This window comes from Vulpes lagopus, chromosome 18, assembly GCF_018345385.1.
Source record: "Vulpes lagopus strain Blue_001 chromosome 18, ASM1834538v1, whole genome shotgun sequence".
In the NCBI taxonomy this organism is placed as follows: domain Eukaryota; kingdom Metazoa; phylum Chordata; class Mammalia; order Carnivora; family Canidae; genus Vulpes; species Vulpes lagopus.
The window spans coordinates 21996660-22022993 of record NC_054841.1 but is presented as its reverse complement, the minus strand read 5'-3'; the positions used below and the strand labels follow the sequence as shown (position 1 = coordinate 22022993).

General features: G+C 41.4%; 1 protein-coding gene across 1 annotated transcript in view; it reads right to left on the bottom strand.

Moving 5' to 3' along the window:
- Positions 1-274: 274 nt before the first annotated feature.
- The window catches only part of MROH8 (maestro heat like repeat family member 8), a 59030-nt gene continuing 32970 nt past the window's right edge, over positions 275-26334 (bottom strand). Inside the window, exons 12-24 of the mRNA XM_041732652.1 lie at positions 24121-24281; positions 19797-19932; positions 16403-16593; positions 14771-14908; positions 14382-14496; positions 13980-14120; positions 12268-12432; positions 11238-11393; positions 8428-8550; positions 6669-6768; positions 6354-6419; positions 1919-2075; positions 275-846 (exon numbers count right to left, since the gene is read on the bottom strand). Coding sequence (XP_041588586.1) covers positions 1957-2075; positions 6354-6419; positions 6669-6768; positions 8428-8550; positions 11238-11393; positions 12268-12432; positions 13980-14120; positions 14382-14496; positions 14771-14908; positions 16403-16593; positions 19797-19932; positions 24121-24281 — 1611 coding nt within the window. The 3' untranslated portion in view covers positions 275-846; positions 1919-1956. The remainder of the gene's footprint in view (positions 847-1918; positions 2076-6353; positions 6420-6668; positions 6769-8427; positions 8551-11237; positions 11394-12267; positions 12433-13979; positions 14121-14381; positions 14497-14770; positions 14909-16402; positions 16594-19796; positions 19933-24120; positions 24282-26334) is intronic.

Genomic DNA, 26334 nt, shown 5'->3' with positions numbered 1-26334 from the left:
CTGTGGGGATCAAAACCACATTCCAAACTCTGTTCATGGTTGTGAGACAAGCTAGTACATGAGATCAATCCCAGGATTCAAACAATATTCCTCAAGCACAATCACCACCTTTTGTTCTAAGTCCACTACTCTACAGTGTTTGGTGCACATTCTATCCTATTAAATAAATTAGGTATGCTAACTTTGTTTTTATTATTTGAGGTTGAATATCACTTTATAACATCTTTTTGGTTACATGAATTTGGGGTATGAGTTCAGCAACTGAGATTAATGGTAGAGTAGATCTGCATTTATTGACAGGAGAGGGACAGAGTAGATTAGAAAAGGGTAGAGCAGAACAGCCAAGAATGTGGACTTTGCAGCCAGACTCTTGAGTTTGAATCCTGGCATTTATTATTTATGTGACTGTGTGCAAGTCACTTTCATATAATGTCCCTCATAAACAGAGAATCATACATGGAGTGGTTGAGGATTGAAAGAGTTAATCATATAATGTACTTAGAGCCTGGCCCATTGTAAACACTCTAAGTGTTAGTCATTTTCACTGGATAATCCACAAAACGGACAGTTCAAAAGTGGAGAGTGAAGGTGATTTAATGCAGTGAGACCAAGGAGAGGGCAGCAAGAGATAACGTGTAACTCAAATGTGCTCAGTGCACTGAAGTTTAACATCCAGCAGCCATCCTCAAGGTGTCTTCTTGGCTCTGCTCAAAGGTGAAGATTTAATTCAGCAGACAGGTGGGGTCTGCAATTAGTTCAAAACTCCTGTCTGCTAGTGTCAACTATGAAGACCTCTCTTGGGCAGGGATTCTCTTGCAGTCACACTCTGCATGCTGTTGGCAACACCTGAAACAAACACAACTTACCATTAATCGCAAAGAAAGTTGTAAAGATATCTTGGCAGAGGGCTGGGGGTGAAAGGTGAAAATCTGGGGTACAGGGTGGTAAGGATTCATGTTGCCCACTTTACAACAAAAACTTAATGCAATTCACCATTGGATGTGTCTTTTTCACATGCCAGTTGACTCATAGCCTTTCTTTTCTCATACCGTCTCCCAGAGGCCTCTCCATCGCCCTAGACAACTCAGCTGTGGCTCTCTACTTAATCAGACAAAAGCCTGGGAAATAGACCAATAGGGACCATTTCTAATTAATCTGGTATGCCTCTTGGGGGTTCCCACCCTTCTATATGCAGCTTATCAAAGTATTCACCCAACACAAACTAATCTCTTTCTTGGGAAACTTCTACTTGAAAACTTTCTCCATCTATGCTTAAAGCAGACAGTGGGTGCTCAAGAAACAATGGTTCCCATCCAAAAGCCAACTGAGGATCTGACAGTAGTTATAGGAGAGGGAATCAGGAAAATGAAAAGGGGAAGGACAGAGTGGAAATCTTACATAACTGGGGTAGATTTAGAATTTACCACTTCAGAAATTTTTTCCTGCTTGAAGGTTTTTAAGGGAAAGAGAAAGGAGAAGAAAAAAACCACAGGGATTTTATAAAAATACACCAATAATATCAAACTATAAGAATTGGTTGTTATTCTTCAGATTGTTGATAAGTAGAGTGGGCTTTGATAAGAGACCCAACAATACTAACATTGCAATATTAACATTTATTTAGAATCTCGTTTGAAGCTATGCTAGATCTGTTTATCAAGACCAGGACTTTATAGAAGTTCTGGCATGCCTCAAAAACTCAGCAGAATTTCACTATTTTCACAAATTTAAGCTAAGAGCTAGCTTCCCTTATATAGCCTAATTCCTTAAAGATTTTGACAGCAAAAAATATGTTCTGAGGTAATTAAATGGGTGGAGGTAGCTTCAGGCTAGCATTGCTTTAAGTCTGAAAATAAAAAGGGGGTACTATTACTTTTGTGGTTTTTGAAAGAATTAGTTTTTACCCGAAGTTACTTGCCTTGCATTTCTAAGTAGGAAGACAGCCCATGAGCTTCCTCAACCTGCAATGGACTGCCTGGGATCTGGCTCAGCCCCCACCTTCTGCACTCGGAAGAGAGCCTGAGAGGCGATGATGCACAGAGAGGGCTCAGGATCATGCAGCAGAGCTTTCAGATCTAAGTGGCCACAAAATCCAGGTTGGAGGTGAAGATCCATGGAAATGATCTCTGGTCCACACACCAAATAGCCAATAAGTCTATAGCAGCTGAGATGAAGGACTTTTTCTAAGACTCTGTCTGAAAGTTATACATTTGTAAACCAATTCCAATTTTGACCTAAAAAATTTATTCATTTTTGAATTGCCAAATAGTATACTCCTTTACAATAACCACACTGTCAAGCAGTCCACCTAAAGTTAAATTATCTGTACCTGTCGAGCCATGTCTAAGACTGCTAATTTCTAAGTTCCTGTGTTGGTCCTAGAGGCTACTCTTAAATTATTCTTTTTAAGTTTTTTCTTTTTTTTTCTTTTTTTTTTCTTTTTAAGTTTTTTCTTAAAAATTTGTTAGTTTTTCAAATTGAACACCAATAAAAAAATAAATTTATTATTTAAAAAATTTGTTAGTTTTTGTTTCTTCTTGCAAAATAAATACTTCATTGTGTAGAAAATTTAGATAACATGTAAGCATTAGAAGAAAATCAGTTACTTATAATTGGACCAACAGAGAAAACCCTCTGTTATGTTTGTTTATTTTTTCTATTCAGTTACACGTGTGCCTTTTTGTTCAAATGAAACTAAATTATACATATTATCTAACAATTGCTTGTTTCATTTAATATTGCATCATCTCTTATCCAAGCCATTAACATTTTTTTCTATAATATTTTTCATAACTTTGGGGCACTTGGCTGGCTCATTTGGTAGAGTGCATAACTCTTCATCTTAGGGTTGTGAGTTCAAGTCCCACATTGGGCATAGCCAAAACAATAATGAGATACCAGTATGACTTTTTCTGTCAAAATGGCAAACTACTAATTAATAAATTAATATTCAAACATAGATATGTGAAGGGAAAGATGACTTTTTTTTAGTTTATTTATTATTAAACAATAAAAGTCTTTTTGTTTTTTAGTAATCTCTATACCCAGTATGGGGCTTGAATTCATGACCCTGGGATCAAGAGTTGCTCTTGAAGAGTTGCTCTTCTGACTGAGCCAGCCAGGCACCTGAAAATTGACATTATCATACACTGTGCTGGTATGAGCATAGATTGATATCCCCCCCCTTTTTTTAAAGATTTATTTATTCATTCAGAGAGAGCGAAGAGAGAGGCAGAGACACAGGCAGAGGGAGAAGCAGGCTCCATGCAGGAAGCCCTATGTGGGACTCGATCCCAGGTCTCCAGGATCACACCCCGGGCTGCAGGTGGCGCTAAACCGCTGCACCACCGGGGCTGCCCGATATCCCTTTTTTATAGGGAAGTTTGGCAACGTGTATCAAACCCTTTAAGTAAATATATACTTTGACTTATCAATCTCACTGCTAGGAATTTAACCTATGAAAATAAGGAGAAATAGGTACAGGAATGTTCATTCCAGTGTTACTTAAAAATAACAAAAATGGGGGCACCTGGGTAGCTCAGTGGTTTGCGGTGTGATCTGGGGTACTGGGATCGAGTCTCACATGAGTCCCACATCGGGCTCCCTGCAGGGAGCCTGCTTCTCCCTATGCCTATGTCTCTGCCTCTCTGTGTGTGTCTCTCACGAAGAAAGAAAGAAATAAATCTTTAAAAAATAATGGAAAACATCCAAGATTAGAAATACTAAGAAATTAGTTTAATAAAGTATAGCATATCCATGTTATAGGATCATATGATTGAAAAAAAAATTTTATTAAGTATAATTTGATATTTGTATATACTGCAGAATGATCACCACTACAACAAATCTAGTTAATACCTCTTTTTTTTTTTTTTTTGTTAAAGATTTTCTTTTATTTATTCATGAGAGACAGAGAGAGGCAGAGGCACAGGCAGAGGGAGAAGCAGGCTCCACGCAGGGAGCCTGATGTGGGACTCGATCCCGGGTCTCCAGGATCACACCCTGGGCCGAAGGCAGGTGCCAAACCGCTGAGCCACCCAGGCTGCCCTAGTTAATACCTCTTATAATTTTTTTACACAAATAATTTTTCCTTTTTCTTTTTTTTCTTTTTATTTTAAAAAATTATTTATTTATTTATTTATTCATGAGAGACACACAGAGAGAGGCAGAGACATAGGCAGAGGGAGAAGCAGGCTCCCATACAGGGAGCCTGATGCAGGACTCGATCCTGGGATCCCAGGATCATGACCTGAGCCAAAGGCAGACGCTCAATCACTGAGCCACCCAGGTCTCTCTCTCTCTTTTTTTAATTTAATTAATATTTTAAGTGAACTCTACCTCTGATGTGGTACTCAAACTTATGACCTTGAGACCAGGAGTTGCATGCTATACTGACTGAGCTAGCTAGGCATCTCTTGCATAATTTTTTTTTTCTTTAAGATTTCTTTTTTTTTTTAAGACTTTATTTATTCATGAGAGACAGAGAGAGAGAGAGAGAGAAGCAGAGACACAGGCAGAGAGAGAAGCAGGCTCCATGCAGGGAGGCCGATGTGGGACTTGATCCCGGGACTCCAGGATCATGCCCTGGGCTGAAGGCAGGCGCACTCAACTGCTGAGCCATGTAGGCGTCCCAAAGATTTCATTTTTAAAAAAAAGGTTTTATCTATTTATTCATGACAGACACACACACACACAGAGGCAGACACACAGGCAGAGGGAGAAGCAGGCTCCATGCAGGGAGCCTGATGTGGGACTTGATCCCCGGTCTCTGGGATCACACCTGGGGCCGAAGGTGGCGCTAAACCTCTGGGCCACTGGGGCTGCCCAAAGATTTCATTTTTAAGTAGTCTCTGCACCCAGTGTGGGGCTCAAGCCTACAACTCTAAGGTCAAGAATTGCACACTCCAGTGACAGAGCCAGTGAGGCACCCCTCTTATAATCTTTCTTTAAAATTTTTTTAAAAAAATATTTATTTATTTATTTGAGAGAGAGAGAGAGGGAGAGAGATAGCAAGAGAGCATGAGTGGAGGAGGGGCAGAGGGAGAAGGAGAAGTAGACTCCCACGAGCAGGGAGCCCAATGCTGGGCTCGATTGCAAGACCCCGAGATCATGACCTGAGCCAAAGGCAGATGCTTAACTGAGCCTCAGATGCCCCTCTCATAATCTTTCTTAAATAGGTCCAGCTTCTGGCTATTTTATCAGTTACATATTTTTATTTTAAAAGCAGTGAACTGGGGCAGCCTGGGTGGCTCAGCGGTTTAGCGCCGCCTTCAGCCTAGGGTGTGATCCTGGGGACCCGGGATGAGTTCTCTGTTGGGCTCCCTGCATGGAGCCTGCTTCTCCTAATGCCTGTGTCTCCGCCTCTCTCTGTGTGTCTCTCATGAATAAATAAATAAAATCTTTAAAATAAATAAATAAATAAATAAATAAATAAAAGCAGTGAACTTTTCAGGATAAGTTTTTTTTTTTTTTAATTTGTTTATTTGAGAGAGAGAGAGAGAGAGCCGCACACATGGGAGGAGCGGCAGAGAGAGAAGGGAAGCGGACTCCCCACTGAGCATGGAGCCTGCAGCAGGACTCAATCCCATAGTTATGATCCCATGAGATCACAACCATGAGGTCACAACCTGAACTGAAACCAAGTCAGTTGCTTAACCAACTGAGCCATGCAGGCACCGCTTAAGGATTTTATTTTTAAGTAATCTTTATACCCAACATGGAGCTTGAACTCACAATCTGAGATTAAGAGTCTCATGCTCTACCAACTGAGCCAGCCAGGGGCCCCCAGGATTTTAATTTGGTTCTCATAGTACATACTTTTGGGTTGTGAGGCTTGGCATTTTACAGCATTTTCTAATTGTATGACTACTTTTCAAGTGGGAATAAATAATTCTTTGAGTGCTAAATCCTCAAAGCTGTATAGTTATAGAAACTTCCACTCACTGACAATCCAGAAAACCATTTGCATGATGGCTACCTTATAGGACTATAAACCTCTGTACTGCCAAGTCCTGCCACTTCACAGGACAACTGCTTATAGAAAAGAGTGTTGTAGTCATCTCTGAGGTACTCGTGAGCTATCATCAGAACTTAGTAAGATGGTATTTCTAGGTAAAATCAGGACTTGTTCCTGAGACACTCAGCAAAGCTGGTTTCCAAACAAATAGTGTCATGTCCTTTCCTAATAAGGGGAATTGAACTGGGAGGAGACCGTCATTCACTGTCTCCAAGGTCTTTATTACTGCAAAAGTCAGGCTCTCTGGTTCCCAAGCTCTAACCTCTGTCAGAGAGCCTGCCCCCAGTCACTGCCTCAGATCCTACCCCAAACCAAATCCAAATGTGTTATTACTTACCATTCTCTATCCAGTCAGTGCCCTTCGTCCTGAGCTCGCTGCAATCCACATACTTTAACAACAGTCCTAAGTGCAGGATAAAGTCAGTAAGGCTGTGGTCTGGCTTTGACTCTGAGCAGTTGGTAGAACTGGCCTTTTGATGATTAGACAGATTCTAAAAACTTGCCTTCCAAGTGCCTGTTACCTATAGATAACAGCCCTTTTCTCCAAAAGAGTGTTTTCAAGGTCATCTTCATAAACAACGGGGATACTCAACAACACAATTTGTGAAAATATAGGATAAAGTGACTGTAGAAATGAAAGGATTGTTTATACCTACAAATAAGACTGCTGCTCTTCTGATAGGAAGTTTTGCATTCTTGGAGAACATCAATGTTTGGGCTAGGAGGTTAACTTTCCCCTGGCATTTTTTTCCCTAAGTGGGGAAAAAAGTAAGAGTAGAAAGGAGTGAAGTACACCACTGTTTTTGTCAGCCTCACTTAGTTTCCAGAGCCAGGGACGATGTTAGACATAGGACGCATAGAATATGGTGCTTGAATTAATAACTGCAGTTGCTTAATGAATGTTACACCACAATAACAAGTCCTTAGACAAAGTTACGTCCTCTGGATGCACCATGTTCACACCCACTCATGCTGCAGATTGTCCCTGGTGTGCTTCTAATGTCCATCTCCACTTCTCTGATCTAAGTTTTCTCCGTTCACTCAGCTCTGCCTTGAACTCTGCCTTCCTATCGCCTATCGGCTCTTCCCAGGTCACTCTCGACTTTTTTTTTTTTTTTTTGAGGATTTTATTTATTTATTTGACAGGGAGAGAGAACCAAAGAGCACAAGTAGGGGGAAAGGCAAGAGGGTGCGGGAGAAGCAGACTCTCTGTTGAGCAGGGAGCCCAATGTGGAGTTCGATCCCTGGGATCATGACCTGAGCCCAAGGCAGACACTTAACCAACTGAGCCACCCACGCACGCCTACTATTGCCTCCACTCTGCTCTGAGCATTTCTGCAAGTACCCCTCTCTTGGCACATACCATTTTCCACCTTGAGTTTCTATTTCATTTTCCACAGAGGTTTTATCTCCCTTACTAGCTAGCAAGCTCCCTTAGGAAGTTCTTATCTTTGGCATGTTTTTGGGTTCTCCACTGCCTGTTGCACACCGGATGTATTGGGCTTACTGGATGAATAAATGTACCTCTCAGTGATTCTGTTACAAAGATAGGCTGCTCGAAGATAGGAGGAGGACAGTCGGGATCTATTCCCATAGCTCTTATGATGTTACATGGACAATCTAAAATCTTATACATTGAGAGCACTGAATTTTTGCAGTAAATACTGTCATCAATGCCTCAGATAAACACTTGGGTACATGTCAGAGAGATAATTCTTAGTGGAAAGCCTGACACAGTGGTATAATGGGGCTTCCTAGCCCTGTTAAGTTTGATCAGAGGAGCCCACGTTAGGTCCTAAGCAGGTACCCATACGGAAGACCCATGGGAACAGCCAGTCCTGGGCTCTTCATAGTAGGCATTGTAAAGGCAATACACAACTCCATTTCAATTCACTTCATAAATAGTTTTTTCAGCACATACTATCAGCCTGACTCCATAGCCTCTGACTCAGGTTAGTGGGGCTCCCAAGAATCCAAGAGAGAGTCTTTTTTTTTATGAAGAAAGGTGGTAATAGAAAGTAAGTCTGTGACTCAGTTGGGAGGAAACTAGAGAAATAGCTTCCCAATACAAGATGGTTCATGGATATCAGCTGCTGATGTCAAAAGGGATGGTAAATGTTTCCTTTATGTCGTGTTCCTCCATTAAAAACTACATCAGAGGGATCCCTGGGTGGCGCAGCGGTTTGGCGCCTGCCTTTGGCCCAGGGCGCGATCCTGGAGACCCGGGATCGAATCCCACATCGGGCTCCCGGTGCATGGAGCCTGCTTCTCCCTCTGCCTGTGTCTCTGCCTCTCTCTCTCTCTCTCTATGTGACTATTATAAATAAATAAAAAATTAAAAAAAAAACTACATCAGAAAAACTAAGCATGCAAGCATATGAGAGTTAACAAAGCCAGTATCGCTCACATACAAAGAATTTGCAGACTGTTCCAGCTTCACTAGGGCTGATGTACCAGGGATCTTTGCAGTACACTTCTTGGGGCAGCTTCCACTTCAGGAACTGGGCACATATAGTTAGGACTTGCCTGCTTTCCTATGAAAAGGATTATCAGAGATCAGCGTTTTCAAACATTTTTTAGCTGAGGTAACCTTCCTTCAAAAAGAACTGGCTAAAGTGAGGGCAGGGATAGAGAGAAACCAGAGTCCTGCCCTCCTTCAATTTCCCTAAACAATCCCCCTGAAAGGGACCCATGAAGCCTGCAGAGCTGTGGGGAGGATGTAGAAACCACTGGTCTAAGGTAAAAGTGTAACACCAGAACAGAGATTGGGGCAGGGGTTCCCACTACTCCATGCGCTAAGAGGCAGGGCTCCTCCATCTACTTGCTGCTCCCATTTCATTCTTCTGTCACTTCACATAGGGAAGTGTAGCTCCTCTTCTCATAGTCCTTGTGGAATCTCTGGCTTGGAAGGAATTCTGGACAGTACTGATCTCTTCCCAATCCAGATGCTTGAGCAAAATTTAGTAAGTGGGCTTCTCTATCCACGGCTCTCAGAATGCCTCCCATGTACCACATACCACCACTTAAGAGTATTCAATTCAAGCAAGTATCTTATCCCAGGTCCACTAGATTTGGGCCATTAAAATTCCTTTGGGAACTGATGGGAATACAAGTTAGTTCAGCTACTTTGTTTATTTGTAAATATCTAGTAAAGTTAAAGATACCCAGATAGTTTACTTCTGGGTTTATTCCCTCAAGAAACTCTCACATAGGTCCACAAAGGAATACGTAAAGAATGCTTACTGCAGCACTGTAACAATGAAGAACTAGAGACAATTAAATGTTCAAGAATAGGAGCATGGGAGAAGTGTGAGGATATCTTCAAGATAGAATTCTATACAGCAGTTAGAATAAATGAACTGGAGCCCACAACGTGGGCAAATCTTACAATGCTAAATAAGCAAAAAAAGCTCGAGCAAGTTGCTAAGAGATTTATAAATGATACAAGATACAAAGATTTTTTTTCTACATATAAAGTTGTAAAACATGAACAAATATTACCGCAGAAGTGATAACAAAATTCAGGATGATAGCTGTCGGGGGAATTCAACTGAGGATAGGTACATGATTTATTCCTGTTTTATTTTTTACATGAGTGGTAGATTTGGTTCTCTGTGTTAGTGATTCCATTTTTTTTTTTAAAGATTTTGTTTATTCATGAGAGACAGAGAGAGAGAGAGAGAGGCAGAGACACAGGCAGAGGGAGAAGCAGGCTCCATGCAGGGAGCCTGACATGGGACTCGATCCTAGGTCCAGGATCATGCCCTGGGCTGAAGGCAGTGCTAAACCGCTGAGCCACCCGGGGCTGCCTGTGTTAGTGATTCCTAACCTGTTCAATGTTAGATTTCACCTCTCTGCTTAGAATACCCTCTGAAGAGCTTTGAAGACAAAGTTAGGAATCATTCAAGGTTTGAAAGAAAGTAAGTGCAGAGCCTTGGCTGCTCTATGCCTTACTTGATGATAAGGGCTGACGGGTCAAGGGGGTGAGATGGGTATCAATGCATCCAAATATCTGTGACCCCTATAGGGCATTCTTTTCTATCTCTTGGTTTGGAAGCTCTACTCTATACTTTATTGGGGTCTGACATATTTCATAGTTTTGGTTACAAGACCATAATACTTCCCCTACATTAAGATACCAGGGCCAACCATAATCTTTTTTTTTTTTTTAAGATTTTATTTATTTATTCATGAGAGACACAGGTGGGGGCGGGGGCAGAGACACAGGCAGAGGGAGAAGCAGGCTCCACACAGGGAGCCAGACATGGGCCTTGATCCCACGACTCCAGGATCAGACCCTGGGCTGAAGGTGGCGCTAAACCGCTGAGCCATCCAGGGATCCCCGCCAACCATAATCTTAAATCTTGTTATCGATCCTGCTTTCATTTCTGTAATGGGGAACTTAAGTAGGGGAAAGCTCTAGCATTTTTCCAGAATCATTGTGGTCTAAACATTCCTCTGGTCTGCTGTAACTAGTGGTCATAACACACTGGAATGGACAGGCTCCTGAGGTATGGGACAGTTCTCAAGATGATGACATCCCATGCACAACTCTATGGCAGAAACTCCCAAAATATTAAGGAGATATAGAAGCTTCCCTAGATTGTCAGAGAAGCTATTTATGACTTAGCCCTCAATACAAGTCTATTTGTCTAAAGGCCAGAAGGCAGTTATTGAATACAAGAAGACAGATAATGAAATACTGTCACTGTCATCAACAAAAAGAGTTTGCTGCATTTGGCACTGTATTTAGGCTCTGTGCTAGGCTAAATATTGGGGTGGGGCTGCAAAAAGGTTTAAATATTGTTCTTACCCACAAAGGGCCATAATTTGCTATACAGAAATAAGGAGTAAGATTTTTCACACAATTCACTTAGGCAAAATATTTGAAAGATAGCTTGTGCTAGAGGAAATAGTAAATAAAGATGGTACCACAGGGCAGCCCTGGTGGCGCAGTGGTTTAGCGCCACCTGCAGCCCAGGGCGTGATCTTGGAGACCCCGGATCAAGTCCCACATCAGGCTCCCTGCATGGCCTGCTTCTCCCTCTGCCTGTGTCTCTGCCTCTCTCTCTGTCTCTATGAATAAATAAATAAAATCTTTAAAAAAAAAAAAAAGATGGTACCACAAAGTCCCTGCCTTCAAAGATATGAATGCTTATTTGCAGATTTGGCTCTGGACTAGAAGTTATTCAGGCCTGAAAGAACTTGACAAAGGCATTACCTCAGCTACTGCATCATTTTCATCCTGAGAATACAGAAGTAGTGGGACCAAGCTGTCCAGGACTTGATTCTCTACACCCTTCTTATCTGTGTATTTCACAGACTTTATGGATGCTCCAAACAGGGTCATGGAGAGACGATGAACATCAGATCTCACCTACAAAGGGAGTATCCAAAGGGAAGCAAGTCACTGAAAGTGTTCATGCTGAACTTGTTGGTTGAAACATCAGTCCTAACATGAGGCTAGTTAGCTGTAGGTAGCTGAGGACAAGAAGCCAAATGTATATAAAGATGGCAAGACCTGGTGCTTTGTAGTACTGGTTCTTCTCTCGCTCCACAAATGAGAAATGTAGTCAGCACAGCTTGTGCCTGATACTAGTATTAACCATTCACACAAGCTGTTTTGCTGAGATTCAGAATTCCAGCCTTGCCATACTTGACTCTTTCAAGGATATGGTTCATTGTGCTCCATGTTTGTTTGTTTGCTTGTTTGTTTGTTTTTAATCTTTGGGATTTGGGATGGGGACCCAGTCCTGAGTGTTCCTTGAAAGATGTCTTTTCTTATACAAACTTCTTCCTCATCCCATGATCAGGGTGGTACATTGGCAAGTCTCTACAACTGTTTTTTATTTAGTCTGGCAAACAATAACACCAGTCCTACTAACATCACAAGTTACCTGGAAGGGTCTTCAGAGAGGAGATTTGAAAGTGCTGTGAACATAAAAAGTACTATATAAAATAGAGTGTATTGCGCATCCCGGGTGGCTCAGCGGTTTAGTGCTGCCTTCAGCCCAGGGCGTGATCCTGGAGACCTGGGATTGAGTCCCACGTCAGGCTCCCTGCATAGAGCCTGCTTCTCCCTCTGCCTATGTCTCTGCCCCTCTCTCACTCTCTCTCTGTGTGTCTCTCATGAATAAATAAAAATCTTAAAAACAAATAAAATAGAGTATATTTATTACTATCCCAATTTCTATTTTCTGTTATGCCAATTACCCTCCCCTAGGAAAGCTTCTCCTCTCTCATTGTCTTACATCACCAAATAGGGTGAACAGGGTCTTCATCATGGCCGTCAGGGTGGTGAAATCCATTGTCCCCACGAGTTGCAGGAGTATCTGGATGGCCAACAAAACAATCTTCTCGTCGGTTTCACATAAGAGGTCTAAGATGCATGGCAACAGGCTCCTGATGTCTTCCCTCTGTGTGCCCAAAGGAGTGCACCATCACCCTCTTGATAGCACTTTATCTGGTACCAAAGTAGGGCTCCCCACCTTTATCTAGTACGTGGTGCTTGTTCAATGTTTGGTAGCACTGGCTAGTTAAGAACAGAGAAGAGGGCATGACTGCCCTCTCAGTATTGGCAGGACTGATCGTAGAGAAGGGGGCAGAGCTGTTTTAAGTTGCTTCATTTGGGCAGCAATGGGACCAAGTGGGGATGGTCAAGTGACAGAGATTTAGGGTCAGTGTAAAGAATTGCTTACAACAAGAGAAATATAAGATGGCTAGCTCAGGTCCTAGTGAGTTCTCTAACATGGAATGTATCCAGAGACAGTTAAGATTCCTTCCAAGAAATCAAGTAGAAATTGACTGAGGACCCTGAAGGGTCCTTCCCATTCTGAATTGGGGTTATATTCTTCTGAAACTTCCAAAAGGAAGCAATCTCAGAGTTTTAAAGTTTAAAACATACATGTAAAAAGTAAATAGAATATGGCAGCAAATATTTGTATATCCAAACAACCAGAATTAACATGCTAACAACTGTCATCTTTGTTTCAAATATATACTTATTTATTTATTTATAAGATTTATTTATTTATTCATGAGAGACAGAGAGAGAGAGAGAGAGAGAGAGAGAGAGAGAAGCAGAGACACAGGCAGAGGGAGAAGCAGGCTCCATGTAGGGAGCCTGAGGTGAGACTCAATCCCAGGTTTCCAGGATCATGCCCTGGGCTGAAGGTGGCGCTAAACCACTGAGCCACCTGGGCTGGCCTAAATAAATAAAATCTTAAAAATAAATAAATAAATATTAAAAAAATTGAACTCAAGTGAAAAAATTGAAGGCCCAGGGATTCATCTTTCCTTCTGACCCAGGCCTAGTTTCTAGCTAGGCTGGTAGAAAATGAACTTTACTTCAACATGAATGTCAATAATCTTTGTTTAGATGATACACATCTTAGGAGCAGATATAATGGCCTATCCAATGTACTCCTTAGGGCAACATGGTACAAGACATAAAAGGACACCTGAATTTCACCCAGGCTGTGATAGTGTGATGACAGTGAGGGTACTTCCTTATACAAATTATAGGTTTTAGGGGGATCCCTGGTGGTTCAGCGGTTTAGTGCCTGCCTTCGGTCCAGGGTGTCCTGGAGTCCCAGGATTGAGTCCCACATCAGGCTCCCTGCATGGAGCCTGCTTCTCTCTCTGCCTGTGTCTCTGCCTCTCTCTCTCTTTGTCTCTCATGAATAAATAAATAAAATCTTAAAAAAAGAAAAAATTTGTAGGTTTCAAATATTATGAATATATGCGACTTGGACTTATTTCTTGTGATTTCATGAAATACTTAAGTCAGTACTTACATATTTCCTAGGCATAAAATTTAAAAGATACAAAGGGATGTACTCCTACTTGTTCCTATTCCTAGGCTACCCAATTTCCTTCTTGGCTGTTACCAGTTGCTTGGGGATCTTTCTGGGGTATGTTTGATTTGTGACTTACAAATCAGTGGTCTGGGGGCCCGTCCTACCATATCCTGGTGTTTAATAAGATAGCGCAGTCCCCTTAGGGCAAGAAATTTGAAGACTCTATTTCCATGATGTAGCCAGTCTTTCAAGCGGACAATGGAGTATATGCTGGGCAGTCTCCTAGCCACTGGACTCTGGAGAAGCTGAAAGAACCAAGAAATCAGCCAAAGAAGTTACCTTTCAACCCTTTTTCATGAGGGGAACCACCTTCCCCAAAAGTGGGGTGATGCTTATGCTATAGATACATAAGGAAGCCTAAATAATGAGTATATGACTAGAAGAATTTCAGTAGGCTTGAATCTGAAACTATTTCTATCCCACATCTGAAATGGATCCCAGTTGGATAGGGCCCAGGAAGGCAGGTATTGCTGCTTTACAGACTTCCTCAATCTAACAAATCTTACCTCCACAAAAAATCCTGCAGATGTGAGTTTATGTTTATCATTCCCTCGGTTAAGAAGAGGGACCAACAAGTACATGACTTTGTGTGCAAGGAGGTGATTTCTTTCCAGCAATGCACTGCAAAACAGAACACCCAACAGGGCACCTCTTAGAAATGCTCCTATCCAGACTGCATTTTTCCTGGGGCTGTGGGCCCTCTGAGGATTCTGCCCAGCTTTAGGTGCATAGGATGGTATGGCAGTGGCAAGACTCTGAAAAATCTGCCTGGCATTATGGATATTTCCCTAAACTGTGATATTATCCAACTTTGGTTGCTGTTTTAACAAAAAAGGAGAAAAATACCTAACGCAATGCTGATTTAGAGCAGGTGTGCATGGCAAGGTAATCTTACTTAGCAAGGAGAGATACTCCCTGAAGATGGCATTCTTTTCCTTCCAGGAGGGTCCATCCTTTATTCTTTTCCATGATGTTGAATTCCTGCCAGCACAATGTTCTGAGGAGGAGACTCTTTGTAGCTTGTATGGCGAAGCTAAATTGAATAAAACCAGAACAAGTGAATAGAACAGGTCCCTCCAACTTATCAGTACACAATTACCCTGCTCTCACTGAGGAGGGCCATGCATTGCTAGCTCTGGATGGTAATTCTCTTCTTTTTAGATTTCCCCAAAGACTCTTTTTTTTTTTTTTTTTCCCCAAAGACTCTTAATGCTCTAATAACTTGAAAGGCCCTTCACACAAATTTTTAGCATAAAGAAATCTAATTAGATTTTGTTTCCCTGGGAGTTTGAAATCTGCAATAAAGCAAATGATATGGGATGCTAAACCCATATGCACTGCTTTTTTAAAACCACTTTTAAAAACACCCCCATAAAGTTTACCCATATTCCTTTTTATTTTATTTTTTATTTTACTTATTTATTTTCAAAGTGAGCTCCCCACCAGCATGAGTTCAATGTGGGGATTGAACTCATAACCCTGAGATCAAGACCTGAGCTGAGATCAAGAGTCAGATGATTGGGCAGCCCCGGTGGCACAGCAGTTTAGCGCCACCTGCAGCCCAAGGTGTGATCCTGGAGACCCTGGATCAAGTCCCAAGTCAGGCTCTCTGCATGGTGCCTGCTTCTCCCTCCGCCTGTGTCTCTGCCTCCCTCTCTCTCTCTGTGTCTCTATGAATAAATAAATAAAGTCATTTTTTAAAAAAAGAGTCAGATGATTAATCAACTAAGCCATCCAGGTGCCCCCACAGTGCTTTGTAAACTACCTCCACTACTGGGGTACCTGACTGGCTCAGTAGAGCATGTAACTCTTGATCTCCAGTTCATGAGTTTGAGCCCCACAGGGGGTAGAGAGATTAATTAAAATAAACTATCCCTACTACTTACTGAACTAGTATGCTGGATATAACACCAGATAATCCTAAAATTAGAAGGTTTTCGAAGAGTACCTAGTCTGGCCTGATTTACAGATAGGAAAACCAAGGCACAGAACAATGGAAGATTTGCCCAGAGTACATAGCTAGTTAAATGAATGAGAATTAGAACTCAGTTCCCCTAACTTTTAGTCAGGTGTTCTTAAATAATCCACATTACAGCATTACCTCTAAAAGAAAGTCATGCACTATTAAATTTCTATTGGGGGGATCCCTGGGTGGCGCAGCGGTTTAGCGCCTGCCTTTGGCCCAGGGCGCGATCCTGGAGACCCGGGATCGAATCCCACGTCGGGCTCCCTGTGTATGGAGCCTGCTTCTCCCTCTGCCTGTGTCTCTGCCTCTCTCTCTCTCTCTGTGTGACTATCATAAATTAAAAAAAAAAATTTCTATTGGGTTTATCTTGGCACCAATAAAACAATCAGACAACCAACCAGTGAGAGCCCAGAGTGATTCCTGGGCATTTCATCCTGATGTCCCATGAGGGCAGACTGTAAGCTGTCCCATGGTTGGGACCACATCTTGGCTATCCTGTGTCTACCACAGTGCCTAGAGCTTAGTGTAAGTGATGGGTAACAAAATCATAACAGGCAGTACCACAAAGGGGTGACCTCTGATGACATTTCCTGTTCTGTGTACAGGCCACTTGGAACGGCGACATCAGACATGGTGAGACCGATGCTGTGGTGTATCTGGATGAGCAGTGTCATGAGAAGCTGAGGAAAGAGTCGGAATGTAGCTGCTTGGAGCCTGTTTCCCACAAACACCTCATAAAGGGCATCTGTTGCCTGTGGTAGAAAAGGTACACCATAGAGCGTGACAGCTGCTAGCATTACTCCTTACTTTTGCTTTATGTCTGCTTGTGCCAGATCATGCTTTCTGGTTCTACTATTCGATGGGAAGAACAGTAGTGGTAATCAGTGCAGGGACATGAAAGTGCAGAGGAAAAGAAATAGGAATGAAGTAGTCATTTCAGGTTACCAAAGAGAGAGGGGCATCTAAATTCAGATGTAGGGGCACCTGGGTGGCTCAGCTGGTTGAGTGTCTAATTCTTTTTTTTTTTAAGATTTATTTATTTATTTAGAGGGAGAGAGAGAACACAGCAGGGAGGGGCAGAGGGAGAGGAAGAGAGAGTGATTTTTGATGGATGAGTTTTATATATACACACATATGTATATGTATATATATGTATATATATTAAAGATTTTATTTATTTATGAGAGACACACAGAGAGAGGCAGAGACATAGGCAGAGGGAGAAGCAGGCTCCCCACAGGGAGCCCCATGTGGGATTGATGCCAGGACTCCGGGATCACACCCTGAGGCAAAGGCAGCCGCTCAACCACTGAGCCACCCAGGCATCCTAATTACTTTTTAAATTAGGCTCCATGCCCAGTGTGCAACCTAATGTGGGGCTTGAACCCACGATCCTGTGATCAAGACCTGATCTGAGATCAAGAGTTGGATGCTTAGAGTGCCTGGGTGGCATAGTCAGTTAAGAGTCTGACTCTTGGTTTCAGCCCAGGTTGTGAGATTGAGCCCTGTGTTGGGGGTCTCAGCACAGATTCTCCCTAAGACTCTCTCTTCCTCTCCTTCTGCTCCTCCCTGCTGTGTTCTCTCTCTCCCTCTAAATAAATAAAATCTTTATTTTAAAAAAATAAAAATAAAAGTAATAATAATTGGATATGTATAACAAAATCTATATATGCATGATTAAATTTATTGTAGCACTGTTTTTATGGCCATAGTTTGAAAATTGTTAAAATGTTCACTAAGAGGAAACTTGGAAATGAAACGAATGGTTTTTTTTTTTTTAATTTTTTAAAATTTATTTATGATAGTCACAGAGAGAGAGAGAGAGGCAGAGACATAGGCAGAGGGAGAAGCAGGCTCCATGCACCAGGAGCCCAATGTGGGATTTGATCCCGGGTCTCCAGGATCGTGCCCTGGGCCAAAGGCAGGCGCTAAACCACTGCGCCATCCAGGGATCCCGAAATGAATGGTTTTATACCATGTTACATATTGTCTGTTTTTAAGAAGTTAATAAAAAAAATTACTATACAGCTATGAAAAGAATAACAGAGTCTTATATTTTGATATGAAAAGTAGTTAATATATTGTTAAATTTAAAAAGCAGGTCACTAAATAATATATCTAATTTGATCCTACTAATATATACATACAATTTCATACACTAACATGATTAAATATATGCCTTTATCTGCTCTGACTCCTAAAACTAAGATAACATTATAGGGATTTTAAAAAAGGTGTAAATCCACAAGAAAAGAGAGAATAGGAGAGGACACAATGGCAGATTAGAGATGTCAGAATAACTTTGGAAGCTAAAAAAAAACCTGTACGATAATAACTTGGGTCAGAGAAACCTGAACCATAAACTGGTAGGGAAGAAAATAAAGTAAAAAGTATATATTGATAGTGGGGGAGGCTGTGCATGTAGGGGATAGAAAGTATACAGAAACTTTGTACTTTCTGTTCAGTTTTAGTGTAAACCTAAAACTACTCTAAAAAATAAAATCTAGGGATCCCTGGGTGGCGCAGCAGTTTGGCGCCTGCCTTTGGCCCAGGGCGCGACCCTGGAGACCCGGGATCGAGTGCCACGTCGGGCTCCCGGTGCATGGAGCCTGCTTCTCCCTCTGCCTGTGTCTCTGCCTCTCTCTCTCTCTCTGTGTGTGACTATCATAAATAAATACAAATTAAAAAAAATTAAAAATAAAATAAAATCTAGGGGTGCCTGGGTGGCACATTTGGTTAAGTGCCTTCGGCTCAGGTCATGATCTCAGGGTCCTGGGATCATGCCCCAGGTCAGGCTCCCTGCTCAGGGGGGTGTCTGTTTCTCCCTCTGCCCTACCCCCTGCTAGCTCTCTCTCTTTAAAAAAAAAAAAAAAAAAAAAAAAGGCTACTTAAAAGGAAAAAAATGGGAGGAAAAAGTATACCAAATAAATACATATAGAAAATATTTATATATGTATAAACACTTCTAGAAAGTTCATTTTTAGGGAGATGATATAGCTAGGCTAAGAATGGTCTTTAGATTTTTTTAAAAAGTCTTTTTTTTTTTAAGATTATATTTATTTGCAGAGAGAGAGCGCATGCAAGAGAGTGAGTGCATGTGGCCCAAAAATCTAAAATATTTATAGAAAAAGTTTGCCAATCTCAGCTCACGGAGGACCTTTTCTTTTTTATTTATTTATTTATTTTTTTAATTTTTATTTATTTATGATAGTCACAGAGAGAGAGAGAGAGAGGCAGAGACACAGGCAGAGGGAGAAGCAGGCTCCATGCACCAGGAGCCCGATGTGGGATTCGATCCCGGGTCTCCAGGATCGCGCCCTGGGCCAAAGGCAGGCGCCAAACCGCTGCGCCACCCAGGGATCCCCCTGATTTTATTTATTTATTTTTTTAATTTTTATTTATTTACCTTTTCTTTTTTATATCTTATTCTTCTGTATTATGTGACTTCTTTTTTCCCCTGCAGGGAGCCTGATTCAGGACTCAATCCCAGGACCTCGAGATCACGACCTGAGCTGAAGGCAGATGCTTAACCGCTGAGCCACCCAGGTGTCCCTACTTTTACTTTATTTTAAGTAGGTTCCATGCCTGAAGTGGAGACCAATGTGGGGCTTGAATTCACAACTCTGAGGTAAGACCTGAGCTGAGATCAAGAGTTGGACAGTTAATCGACTGAGTCACTCGGGCACCCCAGATGATACATATTTTTTAAAGGATAAGGGAACATTTAACTACATTGATTAAACCAAACTCATTAAATCATAGTGATTCCTTCACTCTCCCAAGCCACTCCATGTCAGTCCCTTGGTAGAGACATTATGGATTTATAAATGGGTGAAAGAAGCAAACTTTGAGAGGGATAAAAAAGAGACACTCTCCAGAAGGGGTGTTGGATGAGTCACACCAAGAAAAGGAGCATATTGTGCTGAAGTTGGAGGGACAAAGCTCAATGGCTTACAGCAACAGCCACATAGGCCATCTTCTCATGGGTGGGCTCATTATGGCATTTCTGCAGCTTCCTCAGGAGTCTCCACAGAATCCAGGTGGTGCTGGGCAGTTCCACTTCCAGAGTTCTCCACAACTCAGCCAGATGCCTAGAAATCCCAAAGAACAGAAGGGTTCAGGAGAATGGCTTATCCTAAACCCACACCAACCACAATCTTTCTAGAATCTGAAACCCAGGGATCCCTGGGTGGCGCAGTGGTTTGGCGCCTGCCTTTGGCCCAGGGCGCGATCCTGGAGACCCGGGATCGAATCCCACATCAGGCTCCCGGTGCATGGAGCCTGCTTCTCCCTCCGCCTGTGTCTCTGCCTCTCTCTCTCTGTGACTATCATAAACAAATAAAAATTAAAAAAAAAAAAAAAAAAAAGGATCTGAAACCCAATCTGTAAGTGGTTTTCCTCTCTCTGTTCAGTTCTTCACGGTATCAAAAGACTTACTATCTAATTTCATTACAATTACTCTCAGGGTTTTATAATCTCAAGTTCTATGCTTCATCGTGGACTTCAGGAAAAATTAGTCCTAATTTACCTTTTTAGTCTCACAACTTCCCTGTCACATGCCTGTGCTCTGGCTACCCGAGACCATTTGCCCTTACCAAACTAAAAATGGACTTTTTTTTTTTTTTAAAAAAAAGAAGGTTTTATTTATTTGAGAGAGGGGTGGGCATAAGCAGGAGGAGCTACAGGTAAAGGGAGAAGCAAACTCCCCGCTGGGTAGGGAGCCAGATGTGGGACTCAATCCCAGGACCCCGGGATCATGATCTGAGCCAAAGGCAGATATTTAATCGACTGAGCCACCCAGGCACCCCTAACAATGGACTCTGACAGCTCTATACCTTTCCTTATTTCCTGAACCTGGAAGGCCCTTTCCAACTGTCCTCTCCCATGCCCATCAACACTCTTCCAGGTCTGGATCCAATGTTATCTCTTCTGTGAAGCTTTTGCTGCTGCTTTACCATGTCTCTCATGAGAGTTCTCATAACACTTTCAAAGTTTCTTTTTTTATTATATTTTTTCAGAATTTTCCTGGATAGAGGTTGCTTCAATCTTTTTTTTTTTTTTTTTTTGGTTGCTTCAATCTTAAATGTACTACTTTCAGTTCTCTGTATGTGTCTATCTGATGGGTGGCTTTTCTTCCATGAATCACTCAAGGTCTAGCACAATGCCAGGCTCACAGAAGGCATTCAGAGACAGATTTATTCAATCCAGTCTACGGTCCTCAAATTTTGGACAAGTCCAAGCCCAGAAATAAAGCTTTGATTCTCCTTAGAAGAGATCTCTTCTTGAAGAAAGTGTGTAATAACTTTTCTTCTATCATTGACTCAAAGGTAGGGCCTGAGTGTTATATAAGCCCTGTAGAGGAGTACTATGGGGGGAAGAAGAGGAGTTACTCATGGTTTTAATCCATTTTCTTATTTTCAGGATCTACCTAGGTATCTTTACTAGAGCAAGTGTGGTCTTCCAACTGTCTATATCAGAATCACTCTAAAAAATGAGAAGCTTAAGGACTATTCCAACATTTCACTCTCAACTCTAATAATTCTAATCTGTGAATAAAACAAAGTAAGGTCTTCAAGGACTCCTAAAGGGAAGGTCAGAAACATAATGTGAAATGCTGAAAAGACTCATAGCTGCGGAAGTGGATTGTAGAAAATTATTTCTGGAAAGAACACAGTTGTAATTGTGCTGGGAATGCATTTGAATTAGGAAAACATACACGTTAGCCTATAAGCCAATGGTTTAGAAAACTTTTTTAAAAAAAGATTTTACTAAAAAAAAAAAAAAAAAAAGATTTTACTTATTTATTCATGAGAGACAGAGAGAGAGAGAGAGGCAGAGACAAAGGCAGAGGGAGAAGCAGGCTCTGTGCAGGGAGCCCGATGTGGGACTCAATCCTGGGACTCCAGGATTACACCCTGAGCTGAAGGCCAGTGCTTAACCACTGAGCCACCCAGGCATCCCTGGTTTAAAAAATTTAGTGTGAAAAAAATCATGTGGAGAGTTTGTTAAAAATATGGAACAGGTTCTACCTCCAGTGATACTGATTCTGTAGGTGTGACATGGTTTTTGTTTGTCCATTATCCCTTTGGGAATGGGTATTCATCAACCTGTTTCATATCTTCCTTGTGTTTTGTTTTACTATTACTTTTGTCTAGAATGCCCTTTTCACCGTCTCATCTTCTACTTGGCTAACTGACACTAAATACCCAGCTTGAGACAGCCCTTCTTTTAGAAATCCTTCCCCAATCTTTCATCTAATTAAGTCACCTTCTACGAGCTTCCATACAACTCTCTTATTTTGCTTTGGAATCTTATTATATACCTGTATCTGCTTCCAGAATGTGTACTGCTCCAGGGGAGGATCCATGTCCTGTCCCTTATTTCCCCAGGCAAACAGCACCTTGCAAATGGCAGATGCTTTGAGAGACTCCTAAGAACAATCACCTCAATTGGCATGTAAACCAACGAACAGACTTCAGGTAAATGACCAAAAATATAATAAAAATGAAGTCTCCTGACTATGCCATTTCCATTTCTAGGAGATTCCACAATTCTCATATGATCTAAAGCAGTAGGCTCTCAAAGTCATCCAAGAGTTAGAACAAATACAAACAATAAATAATGCTAAAGTTATACTTTAAAATAACTGAGTATATTTCTAAGTATATTTAATATTTTGTACTAAATCATATATTTCATATAAGAATCTAGTATAGATAAGCTGAAGCAAGTAGTAAAGATCAACAGTAACATATTAGAGAAACATATAAAAGAATATTTTATTTTATTGTAATTAACTTATTTTAAATATTTTATTTTTAGGTAATCTCTACACCCAATGTGGAGCTTGAACTTACAACCCTGAGATCAAGAGCTGCATACTCTACCGGCTGAGTCAGTAAGATGCCCAAAAGAATATTTAAAAAGAAAAAAAGATATATATATATATATATATATATATATACACATATATATGTATATATAAACTCATTTTTTTCTTTGGATGAGTAAAAATCTTCCTTTATTTGATTTAGTGGTAGAGCATCTAAATTCAACTTAAACCAATCAAAATCAGCAAAAATAAAATAAAATAAAATAAAATTTCAGCACTACACCAAGACACTGTGAGAAACCATTCACTGAAAGCAGTTTTCAAACAGTTTAAGGCTAAGATACAATAACTACCCAGAATCACAACATACAAAGGAGACAAAAAGAAATGCCACTCTGGAGCATCTGGTTGGCTCAGTTGCAACTCAATCTTGGGATCATGAGTTTGAGCTCCATGTTGGGAGTACAGCTTACATTAAAAAAAGAAAAAAAGAAAGATGTCAATCTGATTGAAGGGAGTAGAGGCCTAGAACCTTCTCCTAGTGCCTCACTGCCTTCCTCAGAAGAGATTTCCTGGAACTTCCAGGGTGCCTCCAACTCTAAAAGCCACAAATCTTTTTTTTTTTTTAATTTTTTTTTTAATTTTTATTTATTTATGATAGGCACACAGTGTGAGAGAGAGAGAGAGGCAGAGACACAGGCAGAGGGAGAAGCAGGCTCCATGCACCGGGAGCCCGACGTGGGATTCGATCCCGGGTCTCCAGGATCGCGCCCTGGGCCAAAGGCAGGCGCCAAACCGCTGCGCCACCCAGGGATCCCTAAAAGCCACAAATCTTAAAAAAGCATGGTGGATGAGCCACCCAGACAACCCTACATTTTCTTAAAATTTTCTTTTATACCTTTTATTTTCATCCAGAATCCAATCAGGTTCACATATTGCATTTGGTTAAATCTCTTCAGTGTCTTTTTACTTAGAATAATGTGCCAGCACATTTTTTCTTTCATGACATTAGCTTTTTTGAAGAGTTCAGTCCAAATGACTTATAAAATGTTCTTTATTCTGGATTTGTTGGATTGTTTCCTTATGTTTATGCATTATATTCTGACTTATTTTTTTTTAAGATTTTATTTATTTATTCATGATAGTCACACAGAGAGAGAGAGGCAGAGACACAGGCAGAGGGAGAGGGAGAAGCAGGCTCCATGCAGGGAGCCTGACGTGGGACTCGATCCCGGGTCTCCAGGATCGCGCCCTGGGCCAAAGGCAGGCGCTAAACCTCTGCGCCACCCAGGGATCCCTATATTCTGACTTATATTGCAAGTATCTGACTATATCTTATCTATTCTACAAGAATATCATTAGATTTTTGAGAATGATCATGTTCCACAATACGGGGGCTGTGTCACATACCCCAGTTTAATTCAGAGGCTGTACCAGGTTCTGTTACCTGTCATATGGTACTGGATGACACAGAAGGTGGCCAATCACTATATCTGTGTACTTAGGCCTGGAGATAAACAGACTCACAGTATTTATGATTTGTCGTCGGACTCTTGGCTGGCTGATTATGGATAGGCGGGCACAGATAACTCCCATAATTTCTGGCACCTGAAGAAGGAAAACAAATCATTAAGACCTTAATCCTATGGGACAAAGATGGTTACTGAGGATACTGTGGCTATTTCTGAAAGGTCCTGGGGACGACAAGAGTGCTTAGTATTTAGAAGAAGTTTATCATAACTATTTAAGGGGCACCTGGGTTCGTTGAGTGTCCCGCTCTTGGTTTTGGCTTGGGTCATGATCTCATGGGTAGTGAGATCAAGCCCCACATTGGGCTTCATGTTCATCATGGAGTCTGCTTCAGATTCTCTCTTCCAGGGGCACCTGGGTGGCTCAAGGGTTGAGTATCTACCTTTGGCTCAGGTTGTGATCCCAGGGTCCTGGGATCGAGTCCCATATTGGACTCCCTGCAGGGAACCTGCTTCTTCCTCTGCCTGTGTCTCTGCGTTTCTCTGTCATGAATAAATAAATAAAATCTTTAAAAACAAAAAAGACTCTCTCCCTTTGCTCCTCCCTCCAGTCTCTTTTTCTCTCAAACAAAAAAACCTACTTAAAATATATCTGAGTGTATGTAGGTGTATATAAAATTATTCAGAAGAACTTAATACAAAGATATTAATAATGTGAACTTGAATTATAGAATATTAATTTTTCCTTACATATTTTAAAAATTTCTCCTGAAAGGGGAACCCTATTGCGCTGTTAGTAGGAATGGAAGCTGGTGCAGCCACTCTGGAAAACAGTGTGGAGGTTCCTCAAAAACTTGAAAATAGAGCTACCCTATGACCCAACAATTGCATTACTGGGTATTTACCTCACAGATACAGACGTAGGGAAACGACAGGACACCTGCATCCCAATGTTCATAGCAGCAATGTCCATAATAGCCAAACTGTGGAAGGATCCAGGATGTCCTTCAACAGATGAATGCATAAAGAAGATGTGGTGTGTGTACACGTACACACACACACACACTGGAATAGTACTCAGCCTTCAAAAAATGATAAATACCTACCATTAACATCGATGTGGATGGAACTGGAGGGTATTATGCTGAGTGAAATAAGTCAGTCGGAGAAAGACAATTATCATATGGTTTCACGCATATGTGGAATATAAGAAATAATGAAAGGGACCATAAGGGAAGGAGGGGAACTGAGTGACAAAAAATTAGAGGAAGATAAACCATAAGAGACTCCTAACTCTGGGAAACAAAGGGTTGCAGAAGGGAAAGTGGGTAGAGGGATGGGGTAAGTGGGTGATGGGCATTAAGGAACACACATGATGAGATGAGCATTGGGTGTCATACTATATGTTGGCAAATTGAATTTAAATAAAATAAAGTAAAACTTCTCGATGACTATGTATTGATTTTATTTAAAGATTTTATTTGAGAGAGAGCAAGAGACAGATCAGAGGGGAGGGATAAAACTTCTCGATGGCTATGTATTGATTGTATTTAAAGATTTTATTTGAGAGAGAGCAAGAGACAGATCAGAGAGGAGGGACAAAGGCAGAGGCAGAAGGAGAAGCAGACTCCCTGCTAGGCAGGGAGCCCAATGCTGGGGCTTGATCCCAGGACCCCAGGATCATATGATCTGAGCCAAAGTCAGACGCTTAACCAACTGAGCCACTCAGGTGCTCCTATGTATTGATTTTATAATAACCAAACTAGTAAAAGTGTTACAAAGAAGTTGGGATTTTATTCTACCCTGACTCTGAGAATGCTAGAGTTCATACTTGCCTTCCACCCAAAGTTTCCTTTGCCTTCCATACTCAGGTAAAGGAAACAGGGACCATTGGGCTTTGGTCCATTTTTCTGCTTGGCCCATTAAGCCCACTCATAGACTCAGGGCTTTAAGTCTCTGTGGAAATGTCATCTTCTCAGAGAGGCAGTCCTCAACACCATTGTAATAAAATGGTCATTATGCCCAGTTGCCAGAAGCTGGCTTAAGCTGGCATGTGATGTAATTTTAGCATTATGAAACATGGGGTAAAATGTACTGGAGGCTTTTGGGAAACACTTTCCCCCCGATTCAAGGGACAAAAAGGAAGGCAACATTTCTTCTTTGCTGGATATAATCTTATTTGCTCATCAAGT